Source organism: Glossina fuscipes, unplaced genomic scaffold (genome assembly GCF_014805625.2).
Source record: "Glossina fuscipes isolate IAEA_lab_2018 unplaced genomic scaffold, Yale_Gfus_2 61, whole genome shotgun sequence".
In the NCBI taxonomy this organism is placed as follows: Eukaryota; Metazoa; Arthropoda; class Insecta; order Diptera; family Glossinidae; genus Glossina; species Glossina fuscipes.
In genome coordinates this window covers 4,468,284-4,486,563 of record NW_023998433.1, presented here as the reverse complement: position 1 = coordinate 4,486,563, position 18,280 = coordinate 4,468,284, and the positions used below count along the sequence as shown (strand labels likewise).

Here is an 18,280-nt window from a genome sequence, read left to right as displayed (position 1 = left end):
CTCGTTCGACGAGTTACGTGAAGAAAAATTGTAATTTTCAAAATTTCTTGACAAAAGTGGCTAAGTAGTAGTATTTCGGTATTCTAAATGGGTATGAAACCTTTGGAACGGCTGGGGCAATTTTTGTACTTCCTCTCATATAACGAAAACTTAAAACGTATAGTTTTGAACGCTTCATGATGAAAATTACATCATAATAGTAATTTAACATAAAAAAATTAACTGCGCCATCTCGGTCTATTTTTTGGATCCCACTCTACTAAGGATTTTCATGAAGTCGTAGAGCAGAAAAGTTTGCAAAAGTATATTATAATAATTTCGAATCAAAATGAATTCTATAAAATTTGAACCATCTACGCCTATTTCGGGTTCCTGCCCTATGTAAGGATTAAACTTGTACTGCGTTAGGTTGCGTCTTGGGCCTGCTTCCCCATAAATGCGCACATGAAAAATATGCCTTTATATAGAAACAAGATATAAGTTTTGTGTTCTATAATAAAATAGAAATTGTGTTAAACAATGTGGTGTAGGGTATTTAATGGTCGGTTTTGCCAGCTGGGTGACCAAATCAGTGCATATGAAAACTGCCGCTTCTGTTGCGCTTCATAAGTTAGAAACTTAAAGTACAAAATTTCATTATTTTAAACTTTCTGTTTCTATTGAATTAAACTGAACGAAAATTAAAGGCCGTGCTATGATATTTGAACTTCATTACTTGTGATATTGTTGTTATTTTCTTACATGATTATTTTAAAATAAATATTAGTCTTGTGACTATTTGGTTCTATTGGACTATTTTTATCTTTCTGGGTTGCCCCAACGAATATTTTATAGAAAGTTATCGCAAATTTCTGTGTCAAGTCGTCAAACTGTTGTTGACTGCAATATGAGGAAGTTTTAATACATATATATGGATATATAAATATATTTATATATATAAATTTATATATATATATAAATGTATTTATATACATATATACACAAAAATATATAAATATATATATATACATATAAAATATATATATATATATTTTACTATACCGACCAATTCAGAATCACCTTGCATTGATCTTAATTTGACTGTCTATCTGCCTTTTTTCTTATGTTCAACCTACAGTTAGCAATATTTGTCTTTCGATGTAATTTAGTGAACCGATGGATCGGATCGCTTTTTTGATGTCTTTATATATAAAACTTTAGTTGGAAAAGTCTTTATATGAATAACTGTATTAAGCGAAAAAGTGAAGAGTACTTAATGGTGAGCCCTGTCCCGTTATAATGGTTTTATTGGTTAAATATAGTTCATTTTATCATAAAAATATCTTTTTTTTTTTTTTTTTTTTTTTTTTTTTTTAAGTGATTTCTGATTTCTTATAAAATTTAATATGCAACTTTCTAAATAATAATCTTAAGGGAACATTGTTGTCTATCTTTACCTATTACATATAAAAGCATTGTCGACTGTTTTTAGGGTAAAGATTTTTAAAACAGTGTGTGTGGTAGGCTTTAAAGACTATAAATTCAAGCTAAGCTCTTAAGAAGATGCAATCGTTATATGATGTGATGGGATATTTTATTCGTACTCGCAGATTTATAAAATTTCATCTTCTTCAGCGAGCATTAAGAATTCAGTAGGCTTAACCAATAATGACCAATCAGCAATAACGACGACTTATTTAAAAAAGATCTTAAGAAATTACTGAATGATTAGATATTTTAACTTCGTTTTAACTTCGTTGAGAATACCGTAGTGACACAATTTCTTTTGCGTTTTCTTAAGTACTTCGAACCGTCAAATATTCGGAAATATCCATTAAATAAGTCTGTATTCTGATTTTAAAATATATTTCAATTGAAAATAAATGCATTTTACGTGGTTGGAAAACAACGCGCTTATTATAAAAAAACGAAATAAATATTAAATGATTGAATTTTCATTGTTGTTTCTTCTCTTTTTGTTTAAGTACGCGCAGTGTACATTTCAAAAAATACAATGAAATGTGACTTACAGTTAACAACAGTGTTAATACAGAAATGAAGTGGAAATGGAAACAATTGAAAACATTGTAGTTGGGCTAGGCCGATCATTCAATACTCGACACCGTATTGTCTAACACAGTAGTTATTTTGCTTATAGAACACAAAAATTATACCCTGTTTTTATAGAAACTTACTATTATGAGACTTTATATTAAAGATTACATTTTTTTGTAAATATAGGCTTACTTTCAATAAAATGGTTGTGCCCAAGAGGTTCAAAAATTGTGGTTCGTATTCAAAGTTCAGCGTAGTGAATCTTTACATCAATCTACTATTACTGATTGATCAATTTTTATCATAATATATTAAAGCTTCAACCTTTTCTGCCCTAAAAAACAAAAATTTTCGTAAAAATCCTGATGATTCAACAATAGGCGTGGGTGATCCAAATTTGGTACAACGAAGTTTTTTAACTTAAATTATTATTATGGGTTAAGCTTCATCATAACATATTAAAATTTAGACATTTCTAGCTTATAAATTATAATAGAGTATGTTCAAAAATTGGCCCAGCTGATTCAAAGTTTTCATACCAATTTGGAATGCCGAAATACTTATTGAAAATTAAAATTTTTTCGATATAACGACTTTCCAAAATAGGGCATTACATGTTGAGTGGTCGAAAAAGTAGACCAATTTGGACCATTTTGAATAGTATTCGCCTTTGGGTCAAATCACGTCTGTGTACCAATTTCATCAAAATATTTCAAAAATTGAGACATGTAGGTTAAACACAAAAATACATGCACAAAACAAACGGGCGTGCAAGCAGGCTTAGAACAGTTTAGAAAATGATTTTGAATCAATCGGTATAACAAAGGGTGGGTCTATTTTAAGAGCCTCTGCGTGTTACATACGTCCGCATAAACTTAATATACCGTGCACAATAAATGGTGTAGGGTATAAAAACGGACCATGGGATAATATGGTAGACAAAAGACATTAATTCATTCTCTTAAAAATATTTTTCTGCTAATAAATAATATGTGCGAGTTTTCTGCTAACTCAGTCTTTTAGTTATGAAGAAAAAAAAAAAATCTTGTAACACTTACCGCCTCTAACGTGGATTTCCCTACTAAGTACAGTTCCCACCAAATTACGCAGTTTGCATCTGAAAATGAATATTTTAGTAAACACAGTACAGTGAACGTAACTTAAAAAAATAATTGCTGCCTTACCTATAAACAGTGGCGTGAACTTCATGACGATATTTCTCGGCTGAAAATGGGTAAAACATCAAACTGCCATTTGATAGGGTGAATACCATATCTTGTTGTGGTGGTACAGGTGTCCATTCGACCTAGAAGTAAATGACAAAAACAAAATATATTGCAAAACTTGTAATTAAAGTCCAATAAATTATTGTTAAGACATATATTCTTAATTTTTTTTTACACGATAGATACGTACCCAAAAGATTCGTGTAAAAAAAAATATTGGCTAAATGGAAAAATACTAGATTCGTTGCAGACCTAAAAAAGCAACTGAACAGTACAATAAACAATACTAACAAGTAAGAAAATTAAATTCGGTCGGGACCGGTTCTTTTATGCCTATCATCGTTATCCTAAAAAAGAACTAAAACAAAAAAGTTTCATGCTCTATAAAATAGAGTGGACGCAGCTTTTTTTTATATTTTCGAAATGAAAGTTCTGGTTGTAGAGGCGTTGGAGGCATATCCTTTGAAAAGTTTACGTCAATTCCAAATTGTTTTGCAAATTTGTCGGCGATATCTTCACTTTCACTAACGTGAGAATGTTTACCACAAATACTACAAAGTTACGCAAACAGACAGATGAAGAGGCGGACATGTTTAGGTATATTCAACATTTGAAACTGGCCAAGAATTTATTTATGTACTTTGTAGAACTTTTACAGCTTTTTTCTGTGCCTTATAAAGTTGTTGAAAAAATAATTAAATTTTGATACCTTATAATATTGAGTAGGCGTGGTCAATTTTTTTCATTTTTGTGCACAGACGCTACAGCATCGCCCATGCGTCCAATTTTTGTACATTTATTTGCTACAAATTTTGAGTAATGAGCAAAATACCAATTTTTCATTCCCTTTGAAAAACAGAGGTGCTCCCAGTTTACGTGGTGCTGTGGGCTTGCCCTTCGACCAATTTGGCCCATTTTCAATGCTTTACGATGAAAATTATACCATAGTAGTAATTTACCGTAAAAAATTAACTGCGCCAAATTCGTATCATCGCGGCCCGTTTTTTGGGCGCTACCCTAATAACGATTTTCACTAAAATTGATTCTTTGTAGAGCAGAGAAGTCTAAGTTTTAACAATTAGTGATGACAATTGACTCATAATAATATAGTAATTGCGTGCAAAAATAAACTCTGCAAAAGTTAGACCCTCTACGCCTATTTCTAGTTCCCGCTCTATGTAAGTATTAAACTTGTACTACGTTAGGTTGGGTTTTGGGCCCGCTTCCCCATAAATACGCACATGAAAAATATGCCATTATATAGAAACAAGATATAAGTTTTGTGTTCTATAATAGAAATAGAAATTGTGTTAGACAATGTGGTGTAGGGTATTTAATGGTCGGCCTTGCTCGAATATAATGTTCTTAATTGTTTTTGTGTTGAAGTTTATAGTTATTCACAATTTAGCTATCCGCACTTACCTCGGGTGGTGGGCTGCCATGACCTGAGCATTCTATAAGACCGCCGGAATTGTTAGAAAATTCCACACGATGCGACGGTTCATGAAGAAATATCGGTCCCTGTAGATCCAAACCATTAGCAATGTAATTGTGTTCAGCTAAATATGTGGCCGTTGCGTATGTTTATTAAAAGTGGAAAGAAAAGCAAAGTAATCTAAGTTAATCTAACTTTCATTGTAATTGCTTTAAAAGAAAAGAAGGCATATGTTAAAATATCAAATTATTAAAATACACAAAACACTAAGACATTAGGGTTATGTACGTTAATACGAATTTAATTCAATTTATGTCATTGTTCATTTAAAAATTAGTTTTCGTGTAGACTGCCATTTCACGATCTGGCCGCCACAAGATTTTAAAATTTTTGGTATTTTCGGTAGCCGTCATTGTACCGATTGTTGTGGCATTAGTGAGAGAGCTTCCCGAAAGAAACATTCTAGGTTTTCCAGATCATTTCGGAGGTATTACCATACAGATTCATACGATATGTACCAAAATGTCTTCTGTTTTCTAACTCCCATGAGCTAGGGTCCCAAGTCCAACAGTAACTATTCTTCCCTATATATGGGACTCCTAGAGAGATGTAACACAGAGAGAGGCCTTCACAAAACTCGTGAGTTGATAAATGTCGTTGCTAGTTAAATCGGAATTTATCAATGAATAAGTTACAATACGATATCTTCAAGCCCTTATTTAACTAGAAGCATAAGCAGCTTTCATAAGGGTGTCCGACTATTTTGAAAAAGCTTTTACAATTTTTTATTATTACCAGCCATTGGAAGTTCATTTTCTTATTTAAAATTTTAGAATTTAGTTACAAATACATTTATTTTAGCTTAGCGATATACTCTTCGTTCTGGGGAGCGATAACAAGTGCTACATGATGTATATATCAGTGAATAAAGCAATATTTCATACGTTCATATCTTTAATTGTTACAAAAGAGACAACAAAAGAATTAGTAATACTATAATCGGGCAAGGTCGACTATTAGATATCCTACATGACTTGGTACAGTGCAATTATGCGCTCCTTTTGGCACACCGTAATAACACACCGAAGACTACATATTATTTGCCTGCAAAGGTATTCTGGAGGATGGCGTGATTCAATTTAAACAACCTTAGCTTACTTTCTAAATATTTTATTATATTTCACTTTCCGTCATAAAAAACTAGAAATTTAACTTTTTCTCCATACAAGGGCTTGTTTTTCATGATTATATTTTAGGCTCTAGAAATAGACCTTTGATTCAAATTCCCCACCGTTAATTCTTTTTCAACATAAAATAATAAAAATTATATCTCTTTCTGAAGCGGTTACTATTCATGAGAAATCTTACATGGGGTCAGATCCAAATTTGGTCCACTTAATTTTTATGTCAAATTATTATCTTAAGAAATTTTCATTATAAAACTTTAACTATTAGGTCTTTTTGGTATATGGTGGTATCTAAAAAATATACCTTTTCCAAATTCAGTAAGGTTGATTTCTTGGTCAATTTATTATTAAGGCACAAATTTTCATCATGAAATATTGAAAATGAGACGTGTTTACTATATAAAGATTTAGTTTTCGTAGGAACGGTTGTAAGAGTGGAATTTCAAAAAACTGCCCCAGCCGAACCAAAGTTCTCATACCAATTTAGGATGTCGAATATTATTCGATTTTTATTGAAAAATTTTGAAAAATGCAATTTTTTCCCAAAAACCGGCATTATACGGATAGTGGTCGAAAAAGTAGTCCGATCCGAGCCATTTCGAATAGTGTTTGTCCTTGTTTCATTGAAATGTCGAAAAAACTGTGAGCTATAAATTGAACCCAAATGTACATGACCAGACGTCAGATGGACAGGCGGACAGGCAGAAGGAAAGACGACGCTTAAGGCGATGCAGAAAATGATTCTGAGTCGAGTGATGTAAAAAAAGGTGGATCTATCTTAAGCCCTTCTGGGTTTTATATACATCCGCACAAACCTAATATACTCCGTACCAGATATGGCTATAAACAATATACTTTGATTTTCGGAATTCAGTTCATAGTTAACATTGCCAGGGATATATGCACAGAGCGAATACATATATGTACTTATATATATTTGTCTGCTTCTAAGTGCGTGGCATACATATAATGCTTCCGTAAACGTCAGCCGCGAGGGTCATATTTACTCAAGAATGCATGCGTTTGACGGCTTTTCAAATAGCATTTAAAATTACGTTTCGTTGTTCTGCTGTCACTGCTATATTTGCATATTTTTCCTTTTATTTTAAAAATGTGCGTTCCTCCCTGTATTATGGGCATATGATAAGTTTTTTGTGCTTTCTCTCTGGCGTTCAAGTTTTTAGAAAATTATTAATAAGGTTAATATCCATTTTATGGAAGTTTTGCTATTCACTTGCATCCCTAAATGACTTTCTTCATCTTCGTTGCTTGTTTCGTAAGCACTGATGCATTTATACACTCGCACATGAATTAAGCCTTGTATTTTATAACACCAATTATAAATATTGAAAATATTTTATTGTCTGCTTCTAAGTGCTTGCTAATTACTTTGAAAGAATAATAACCGAAGACCCCATCATAAAGCAGGCACTTTGCAAGTGAATGTGAAAATGTGAATCGATTGGCCATGTGCACGTAAATTTTTTTACCTCACAAAGTCACCGAAAATGAAAAGAAAGTTTGAAAATTTTAATACATATTTTATTAACCTGCTTGCTGAGTCGACCTAACTTTCAAATACACCTAACAGATGTGAAAAGCGCTTATGAGAGATAAGTAAAATATCTTAAACCTTAATTTCGTAAAACTTAGTTCAAACGCAAACTCAAAGGCGATTCGAAAAGAACAATATATTCTCGAATAATTTTTTTGCTAGTCTCAGCCCATAAGTGAGTCTATTGACGACTTCCATTTGCGTATTAAAACGTACTCTTATTGGTAAGGTAACGAAACGTAATCATTTAGGGAGTGTTCTGTTTACATCTTCTATTTTATATTTTTATATCAATTTTATTTATGGAAATGGAAGAAGTAAGAAAGAACTGGAAAAAATAAAATGCGAGCATAAAAAAATAGTTTCGATTGGTTTTACTAATACTAATTTCCAAAGTGTGTGTCTAGAAAGCGATTCTATTACATGCAGTATCATTATATAGCAAACCGGTCTACGTTCTACGTTGTGTCAAGTATTTACAATTTCAGATAACTTTTCGCTTCGAGGAAGATACGTAACGCTGCTATCTTATACGTACATAAGTAAATAAATAGAAAATATCTATAAAGTAGCAACATTTTTCCAATCTGTCGTATATGGGATCCACATAGAAAATTTTATGCACCTAAAGCCATCCTTTTTGATTACACATCTTATTGAAGTTATCGTAGCAAGGCGCAAATGTTTCAAAACCGTCCTTTATTAAAAAGACAATAGACATGTTCCCTTCTTTCATACGCAATTGTTTGGAACAGATTAACCTTTTGACTAATATGGGCTAAGACAGCGAAAAGAAAGAAAACGAGTTTTTAAAAATTTTTTGAATTGGAAGGAATGCTAACGGGATATTAGAAGGAAAGGTAAGTGGATTCAAATATGAATCTAAAAAAAATATTTAAAAAAAATGTATAACCCACATACCTACTGATATTGATTTTTGTACGATTCGTCTGCGTTTGAATGAAAAAAATTAATTTTTACCAAAATAAGGCATCATTTGGTGAATAAACAAATGTTTAAATGAACGCATGAAAAATTTCCTACGCACTTCTCCTCATTCGAATAAAAAGAATGAAAACTGGTGGAGTTATGCTGGTTGCTAATTACTTGAGAAAAATGTGCTTAAAACGTGTTATAGAGACGTACTTTACCCTTCCGTGAGGAATGTCCATTTCATGCTTTACTTTTAGCAAAATGAATGAGAAAATGGTGGCAAAATATATAATTTTGTAGCCAAATTCTCAATTTGTAGCGAAAACCTAAATTCTAAACTTTTAATTTCTTAGCAGAAGCATTGAAAGCTCTCAAATCCCTCTCAGCCTAATATTTGTTCAACGACCATCTCAATGAAGTTACAGTAATTTGTACTCAGTACTCAGCAGGCATTCATTTGACGCAAACAGTCTTCTCGGAGTATTTTGAACTAAATATATCAATAGCAATATAAAAACATTCGTTCAAAAATGAATTTTATAGACTGTTCTGTTTCTAGACTGTTCAAGGTATACGTTAAGCCAACACAAAAAAAAACATTTTTATAAAATATAAAATAAATGAATTATTGAACAATAAAAGGCTCTCTTCTCTTTGTTATGACATTCCGCCTGAAATTAGGAAGGTTACCCGTGCCTTATATTAAAAGCAAGCTTAATTCATAAAATATTACGCGAACAATGTGCGGGTAAATTAGTTATTCAATTTTCAGGATAATTAATCCGTGACTAACTAAAGCACAATAAATAAGATAACCGCCCAAAATATTCAACACGTTTTAAAAAACCACCAATTAAATGATAAAAAAGCTTAAGTGTTTTGCAAGATCTCTAATTTTGTTCGAAGAATTATTATGAGTGTAGAGGAATTGTTCAAAATAAATATTTCGGTTTTGATCGAATGTTGTTTGTTTGCAACAATCGAAATCAAAATGTCTCGAATTTAGTGACGATTTACAAGTATTTATTGCTTGAGTATATAACATAAACGTACAAATTGAATTATTCGAAGAAGAGTGCAATTAAAGTTGAGCGCTGATATGTCAAATGCTTTTATGCTCAGAAGTGTTGAAATTAGACCCGTTTTCCAATTTCCTTAAAAGTGGGAAAATCGGTCAAACACAAACTCACAGCCTAATCATCTCAAACGAATCAGTACCAAAATTCTTGAGCAAATATTGTGGGCATTTTAAATTAAAGGGTGTGAAGATAAATTCGAATTTAACTAGCAAAGACACCTACCATATCTGTTAACAAAAGTCGGTTAACGGTTTAACAGAGTTTTGTTAAGTAGTAAAAATTAAGATATAGTTGGATTTGGAAGCCTACTCCGTACATATTAAATAACGTAAAATATTTTTGTGGACATCTACATGAAAATACCTTTCAAACAAACTAAACAAACTTAAATTTTGCTTATGGGAACTATTTTTAACAATCTTTTAAAATTTGGTATATGAGCGAAAAATGGATATGAAAGGACTCCCATATTTGAGACTCTAGTGCGGTAAAACTAGAAAATGTCACCTACATTCAGCTACATCACGTGAATCTATATAAAAGTACCTGTCGAATGAGCAAAAAAAAAAATTCAAACTATTTTCTTGAAAACTATTTTGAACAATTTTTTGAAATTTGCTCTGTTAGCGAAAAATGACTAAACTGCAAAATGTCACCTCTATATTATATATACGGTAACATATACTATATATACTATACTATATAGTATATGCTATATATATATATACTAGTACCATATATATACTATACTATGTAGCATACACTAGTATATGTATAGTATAGTATATATACTCTACTATACTACATACACACTATACTATACTATATATACTACTAGTATAGTGTACTATAGTACTATATAGTACTAGTATAGTATAGTGTATATTGTAAATCGCTGGAAAGGTTGTTAATAGAAGGGTGTAAAGATAAATTCGAATTTAAATGCAAATACACCTACCATTTCTGTTAAAAAAAACTCTGTTAATGGCTTAACATAGCTCGGTTAAATTATTACAATTGAGATATAGCTCGATTTGAAAGCGTACTCCTTGATATAGGTGAATATGGGTGACATTTTCTAGTTTGGTCGCACCAGAGTCTCAAATTTGGGTGTTCTTCCATATCCATTTTTCGCTAACATACCAAATTTCAAAACACCGTTAAAAATAGCTCCCATAGTCAAAGTGTGAATTTGTTTAGTTTGTTTAAGAAGTATTTTCATATAGATTCATGAAATGTGCACAAAAATACTCTCCTTTTTTTAATATAGACGGAGTAGGCTTCCAAATCCGACTATATCTCAATTGTAATTATTTAACAGAGCTCTGTTACGTCGTTACCCAAGTTTTATTAACCGAACCAGTAGGTGTTTTTGCTAGTTAAATTCGAATTTATCTTCACACTCTTTATTAATAGAGGATTCACGCCGTATCAATTTCATTTTTTCGCAGGGCAAGGTTTGCCCACAGTGACCGTTCAAATTTTGCTTATATGTTAACCTATATCACGTTAATTTTTAAAGTCTCATAAAAAATTCTCCAACCAAACTTAATGTAATCTGCACATCGTTGGAAAGACTATTAATGGAGGACACATTCTCATTTTTCCATAGGGCATACTTTGCCCACAGTAGCTAAGCGAAGTTTCGCTTTGTCAACCTCATTTATGACCTAATGTAAAAATGTTGTCCTTTCAAATATTAATTAATTTACATAAAGTCATATTTATTAATATTCTATTCTATTTTAACTACATTTTAACTTAAATCCCTCCGAGACTTCGTTTAACATAATTCTGTGCAGGGCTTATAAGTGCACTGTAGACAAAAACTTGGTTTGGGTCCTTGTTAGTTATATTTAAATATAACTTCATACCCTTATATATGCATACATATCTACATATATAATAGATCCGTGCACGCAATGCGAAGTATCAATGTGCACTGTTCGATGATTTTGACCTTTCTTTACATAGAATATAGTAATAAAAGCTTTCCGTTTAGTATTGTTATTCAGCCTATACAGACGCTAATCATAGAATACTCAAAATTGCATTTTCAACTTTCATTACTTTTGTTGTTTGATATGAAAAAATCTCCCGCCGAAGACAATCAAACGCTTTTAGAAGCTTATGGTGATGTTACTCCATCATATCCCAATTGGATCGATCTTGGTTTCAACGGTTTAAAAGTGGTGATTGGTGGTGATGATAATGGCAAGGTACGGCCTGGAGAACTAAAAGTGTTCGAAGATAATGATTTACAAGATTTATTGGAAGAAAAGCCGACTTAAATTCTCAAAAAAGTTTCGAACAGCTTACCAATCGATGTATAAACGGTTTCTAGAAGTGTACATGCAATAGAAAAGAAGGAAAAACAGTTACCATACGAATTGAATGAAAATACTATTTCGAACTCTTTCAATATTATGATTTCATTGCTTGCCAGGCAAGTAAAGAAAAGTTTTCTGTTGCGTAATGTGACTGGCGACGAAAAGTGGGTCTACTGCGACAATTGCAAGCGCAGAAAGTCATGAGTTGGTTCAAGAGAGCCATTCACATCGACACCGAAGCGGAATATTCATGGCCATAAAGTTTTAGTGTATATATACGGTTGTCGAGACATCAGCAAAGCGTAGCGTATTTCAAGTTGCTAAGCCCGAATGGAACCAACGTCAATTGGACAAATTGAACGATGTATTGTTGCAAAAAATACTAGCAATAGCAGTTAAGAGACACAAAGTCATGCTTTGGCATAACATCTCTCGGCCATACGCAAGAGTTGCAAGAGTTGTCAATAATACACTTTTGCAGCTCGAATAAGAATTTCTGCAACACCCAGCGTACTCACCGGACATAGCGCTTTCTAATTAGCACTTGTTCAGATCGATGCAACATGGCTTGGTTGGCATTCGGCTTCGAAATGTTGAATAAATGCGAAAATTGATCGATGATTGGATCGCTGCCAAACCAACATTGTGCTTTCGATTCTGATTAATATACATTGTAACAACATTTCTCAATAAATACTTTTTTAAAGTGAAAAATTATCAAAAAAACATGCAAGCACCTATATATTCAATAAAATATGTATTTAATTATCTTTCTAACCTTCTATCGAAAACGTCATTTTTTCTCTTCTCTGAATTCTCTAAAGACCTCCAGAATTAAAAAGTTTAGAACTGTTGCATTTTCATAAAGTATAACGACGAAAGTGAGTATTGATTTGGATACTTACGTCTTTTCGCAAAACATATTTCGCAAAATCCTCAACCTTTATGAAGAGGATTACTTCAAATTAATTCAAAAATAGAAATATAAAAAAACATTCTCTGTCAAAACCTGTTACATGACAAAAAATATGATTTAAAATTTTTTCACAAACGCTTTTACAAGTTTCAACTGTGAGTCACTTAACTTATAAGATGTTGAGAACAAAATTTAATGGTAAAAGTAACTGGCTTCCGAAAAATTGCAGCGATAGTTTTTCTTTCTTGAATGCAGATTAATATTGTACAACCTTGGGATCTCACTGCTGTAGAATTTGTTACGCTCCACTAACAATAAAATTCTCTTTCTTCTTTTAATGAAGAAAAATTTGTGACAAAGTTTTTCTCATTTAGTTAAGTTCATGTTTGTCAAGAACTTAAATATACAAGGAAAGGAGGAAGACATAACGTGAAAATCGTTGGTGAAAATAATTAAATAGGAACTTTTTAAACACAAATTAAAATTCATTATAGACAAATAAACAAGAAAATTAAATTCAATTTTCTTATTCAAGTTCTGCATAGACAGTTAAGCAAAAATGAAAAAAGAGACTATCTACGTTTTACTTCCTTTGAATAGTAAGCAATAAGCTAACCAAGAAAAAAAGTTGCAGCAAATTAACGATAGAAAACGAAAGTAAATAAATAAGAAAATAAATATGAAATTATTCAAATTGAGTTTATTTCCATACCAGATATATGGAGCATTCTATTTTGTTGTCTTACTTGTAATATAGAGAAAACCGACACAAGAGAACATGCAAAATAAATGAAATTTGAATTCGTGATACGTGCAAATACGATTTCACTAACTGCGCGTTTTTTATTGGAACTCTCAATATTGTAGAGTTAGGGTAAAAAGTTGCAATTTGTGACAAAACAATCGATACGGCCCGAAAATTGAAAAAAGTCTTTTAAAAAAAATAAGTCGCAAATTTCAAAATACTGTTGCCAGTAACTTACAGTTTCTAGAAAATTCGTTTAAAAATTCGTTATTGAAATCGTTTTAAAATTGAATGAAAAAGAGAAAACCTATGAGAATTCGTGTTACTAGTGAAACTAGTGTTAGTCGTGAAACGGAAGGCGTTACCAACTCTGATATTGTAGTGTATTCACACACATCATGAGACTTACAAAAAGTTGATTAGACTCAAAAGACCAAAAGCCCCATCGGTATGAAATTTATACTTTGCCGAAAAAATGGGAATACGTAAAGACAAAGGAAATATTTTAACTAATGAATTTGTTATCATTTTTGCACAATTCCTTCGATTGCGCAATAATAATTTTAACTTATGTAGATCACCGTATACACCCAAACATCCCTTTATCATTAAGGTCAGAATCGTTTCTTTAATTTTTCCAATTTGTTTCAAAAATAATTATATCGGGCCCACTCGCTGCTACGAATCTCAAAGCGAGTATAACTTTCTCTGCGCCAGGGATGCCAAAATAGGGTAATTTCGTCTATAAAGGGCGTTATCTACATAGAAAGTCATCTTTTTCGCTATACTTTAGCGATCTACGGCTTCAAGGTATACTCCGACTAATGGCCCTTTGTCTTTAATTTCCAAATCAACAAGATCTTATAGGCTCATATTATAGAAAGAAAAAAAAAAAAAAAAACAAAAAAATTCATCTCAAAGCAAACCGTTGATTAAAGAAAACTTCTATAAAAGGAGTTTGGACATATATATATATATATCATCAATGCGTCCAAAGTCGATTTAAGCATCCGGCCATTCATCTGCCGTCCGTTGTTGAGGTTTTGAAGAGGGAAAACCTAATAGAAAAATCGGAAACCTATAATATTCCAACATTATTTTCTTTGATGCGGCAGACAAACGAAAAACAATTTTTCTTTCAATTTCTTCAACTACGCCTACATCTTTGCGTGATTTTACGGTATAATGCAGAGAAAGTGTGATGAATAATGATTGATAGACGAAACGGTTATTATTCCTTAGTTTAAAATGGATGGCCGAGATCATAAATTCCTCATCTATATAAGGTAAATGAAACTTCACTGTTGTATACGACATCAAGTATTTCATTGATTTTTTCTTTGCAACAACGAAAACTTTGCTATACGTTACGTGATGTATGACTTATAACTCGGCACCATTACTCAATTTTACGCAATTAAAAGGAAAGCATCTATATTTATTTTAAAACATCCCTCATTTGCATATTAAGCGAGCAATTTCAATTTCAATTAATACGTAGAAATCAATTTTGCTGGGTGTGACATTATTCTACATTTAGATACAAGTGATACAAATCGCATCCGTTAGGCCGGCAGAACAACTAAAAAAATATTCAATCATTAACGTAGTAGATGTTGCGGACTCTTTATCTTTTACTGCTATACATATTTATTAAATTTTTTTTTGTAAATTTTTTTCTTTCTCTGGTAAAGAGAAAATTTTTAATGATCCGTAATAACAATGACTGCAGTCTTTGCATACATAAAAAAAAAAAAAGAAAAAAGGAAGTTTGCGCTTATGCTTTTCTATGACAGGAAGATGAATATGTATATATAAAAGACGAAAAAAAAAACACGAGCAAAAAACGAATATGAAAAAATAGTTATAGAGAAAAAGAGACAGAAGGAGAACTCCTCTATTGGTTGCACAGATGCAATTGCAAAGCGTATCATCATGCGTCAGCGCATACAAAAAAGAAACGGAAATGTGCACCTTATACTCTCTAAGATTTGTTTTGTATTCGAACAATGATTTAATAGCTACATGAGTGTTAAAGTGTGGATGTACGTAAGCGTGTGTGTACGTGTGCCTGTATGGGTGAATAAGCAAAGTAAGTTGTGCATTAGAACTTGATGACGTTTCCGCTTCATTTATGGTATTTTACTGACAGCACAAATGAGCACTAGTTTAGCATTTTATTTGTGTTTTGGAAACTTATAGATCTTTTTCTTTTTTGTCTTTAGTTTTATTGTATAAAAAATTGTTTATTACATAGAAGCAAATACCTGTACGCAACAATAAGTGTTATTTTTTTTTTTTTTTTTTTAATTTTGGAATTTGAAAGTAATTTTTACAAATTGTTGGGTTCGCCCTCTACTAAAAATCGCAAAGTTACTAATTTTATGATTATGTTTGCCACACATAACAATGAGCATTCTTGACTCATGTAAGGCTCCTGATCAGCTTACTTCTCCGTCTATTTCTCCGTTCGACCGTTTGCCCGTTCATCGTTACAATTATTACGATAGTCGAATTCGGGAAATTGATATAAATTGAGATTAAGAGTAAGCATCAGACTGATAAGAAATGTAAAAAATGAAAGGACATTAACTAAGAAATTATTATTCCAAACGCTGCGCTCAATAATCCGCAAGAAGAGATTAGAACAAAACAAAGATGGGATGCGAAAATGATATCAAGCACCGAACCACAGTCTTCGTAATTAACGAAGCAACAAACGGAAAATATAGCTCGGCACAGCTGCCGAGCTTGCAACGGCTTGTTTGCTCATAGGGCGAAGTTTGTCTCTACAAAGGCGACAACGATATGTAATCTGTATGACGGTCCTGCTCACCTAACATGTCCTCACTTCCTCACAAATAATCCGTCTAATAAACTAATAGATACCTTTATATGTTTGGCTGATTTGAGTTTTTTTACTTTCTTATCACACACTTCCGCCAAGTTGTTTGCAGATTATATTTTATTCAAAGTTCTTCGAAACATTTTACAAAACAAACATGATAACAGATTTACTAGGTGCTTTCGGAGCACAGTTCCAGTATTTACCTGGCTCTCGAGTAGTAAACAAATTTTTTAGGAAAAATATTTTTTTATGATCATAATAGATGCACTGAAAGGTCTAACATATGTGGGAAAAAATTCATTATCTGAAGTAAATTTTTTACTTTTAATACAAAGCTCTAGGAAAACTGTCTATATCAAATGAATACCCGCTGAGAATTTTGCAAACTGATGATTGTCTAATGCTAATTTCTAGTGCGTCTAGTACACTAACAGATGCCTTTAGAAAGTACGTTCATTTATGCAATCATCTTCAAACATCCCAAAATCTACATTAGTGTAACTTCATTAAGACGATCGTTGAAGAAATATAAGGGTGCAATGGATGTGAAAGCTTTCAATGCTTCTGCGGGGAAATTGAAAGTTTGGAATAAGGTTTTCGATGCTAATTATGAATTGGATTATAAAATTGTAAATTGTGTCGCCATTTCCTCATTCATTTTCCAACAACTAAAGCATGGAATGGACGTGTCTCTCTTTGACAAGTGCAGCAATTCCTAGCAAAAACTTGAATACGGGCGAACCGTACAAAATTCAAAATCCGTTACGTTCTTCTCTAACTATAGACATGTGGATTACGCGATTTTTTTTAAATTCAATTTTCTACCACTTATACTTCTTAGCGCAGAGCTCTCTAGACTAAAGATACTTCACGAGAATGGTTCCAATGTTATTACCCCTTCATATTTTTCAACAAAAAAAACAAAAATGTATGTTTTCTAATATTCTTAACAATTTCTTAAATATTATTATCCATTAGATATTTCTGCAGTAAACTTAATAAACAGATAAAGACTAATAGTGAATTTTGAACTTGACTAGAAACTTGTTGTGTAAGATAAGTTTCAACTGAAATTCTTCAGCCTGATTAATTATCATTATAATATACTTTCCTTAACTATTAAAATTGAATGCATAGACTTTCTTCTACTTTTCCTTCCAAAAGATTGGAAATCGGCAAACAAAAATAGATGATTTTTTTAACTGTACAAAACTTACAGATTTGGAAATGATGAAACGGATACGGGCGAAAATTCCCTGACTTTTCAATAGACAAAAACACTACACGTTTAAATTATCACAAATAACTCGCGTACTACTGTCACATTAAGATTATCTGAGATTAAAACTACACGCTACGATGTTCACATTAAATATATCCAATATTTCAGCAAGATATATACTATTTTCAATTTTTTTTTTTTTTTTTTACTTTCGATTATAGCAGATTTAGATATTTATAAACATATTTCTACCATTTCCAGAATAAGGAATGCATTCGTGTTGAAACGAATTATGACAAGTGGTAGTTAATGTTGCTAAGTGCAATAAAATTTGGTTGTTTTTAAGACACATAGTAATAAGCAGACGGCATTGTCATGTGGCTGTCGCATCGGATGTTTAATTTTTAAAATTATTTTACGACCGAAAATTGAAATATAATCGCAATTCTCTTTACGCGCATGATTTTTCACAATTCAAACTAACTTTCACTTTCATGATTAATCCCGTAACACTGATTATATGTCATTGTTTAAATGAATTTACTTGTGGCCCTACAGCACTGATGTATAGATTTAACAAGTTAAAGTAGTTGATCAAGACGACTCTGCAGGATATAACTTTTTACTCATTTTTTCCATGAAATTTAAAAAGTTAAATATTTTTATTATATAAAAATTTACACCGTTTCTTAACCCTTGCATGGGCAAGGTTCGAAAAATGTATCTATGTGTATTTAAAATTACAGCAATAAATTTATGTGTTCAAACAC

At 31.8% G+C, this 18,280-nt stretch overlaps 1 protein-coding gene across 8 annotated transcripts in view; it reads right to left on the bottom strand.

The window, feature by feature from the left end:
- Positions 1 to 18,280, bottom strand: part of LOC119638018 (Down syndrome cell adhesion molecule-like protein Dscam2) — a 128,407-nt gene that overhangs the window by 69,295 nt on the left and 40,832 nt on the right. For all 8 annotated transcript variants that reach the window (XM_038034559.1, XM_038034558.1, XM_038034560.1 and 5 more), the window contains 3 exons: positions 4,683 to 4,819; positions 3,219 to 3,340; positions 3,093 to 3,151 (listed from right to left, as the gene is read on the bottom strand). In XM_038034559.1, coding sequence (XP_037890487.1) covers positions 3,093 to 3,151; positions 3,219 to 3,340; positions 4,683 to 4,819 — 318 coding nt within the window. The remainder of the gene's footprint in view (positions 1 to 3,092; positions 3,152 to 3,218; positions 3,341 to 4,682; positions 4,820 to 18,280) is intronic.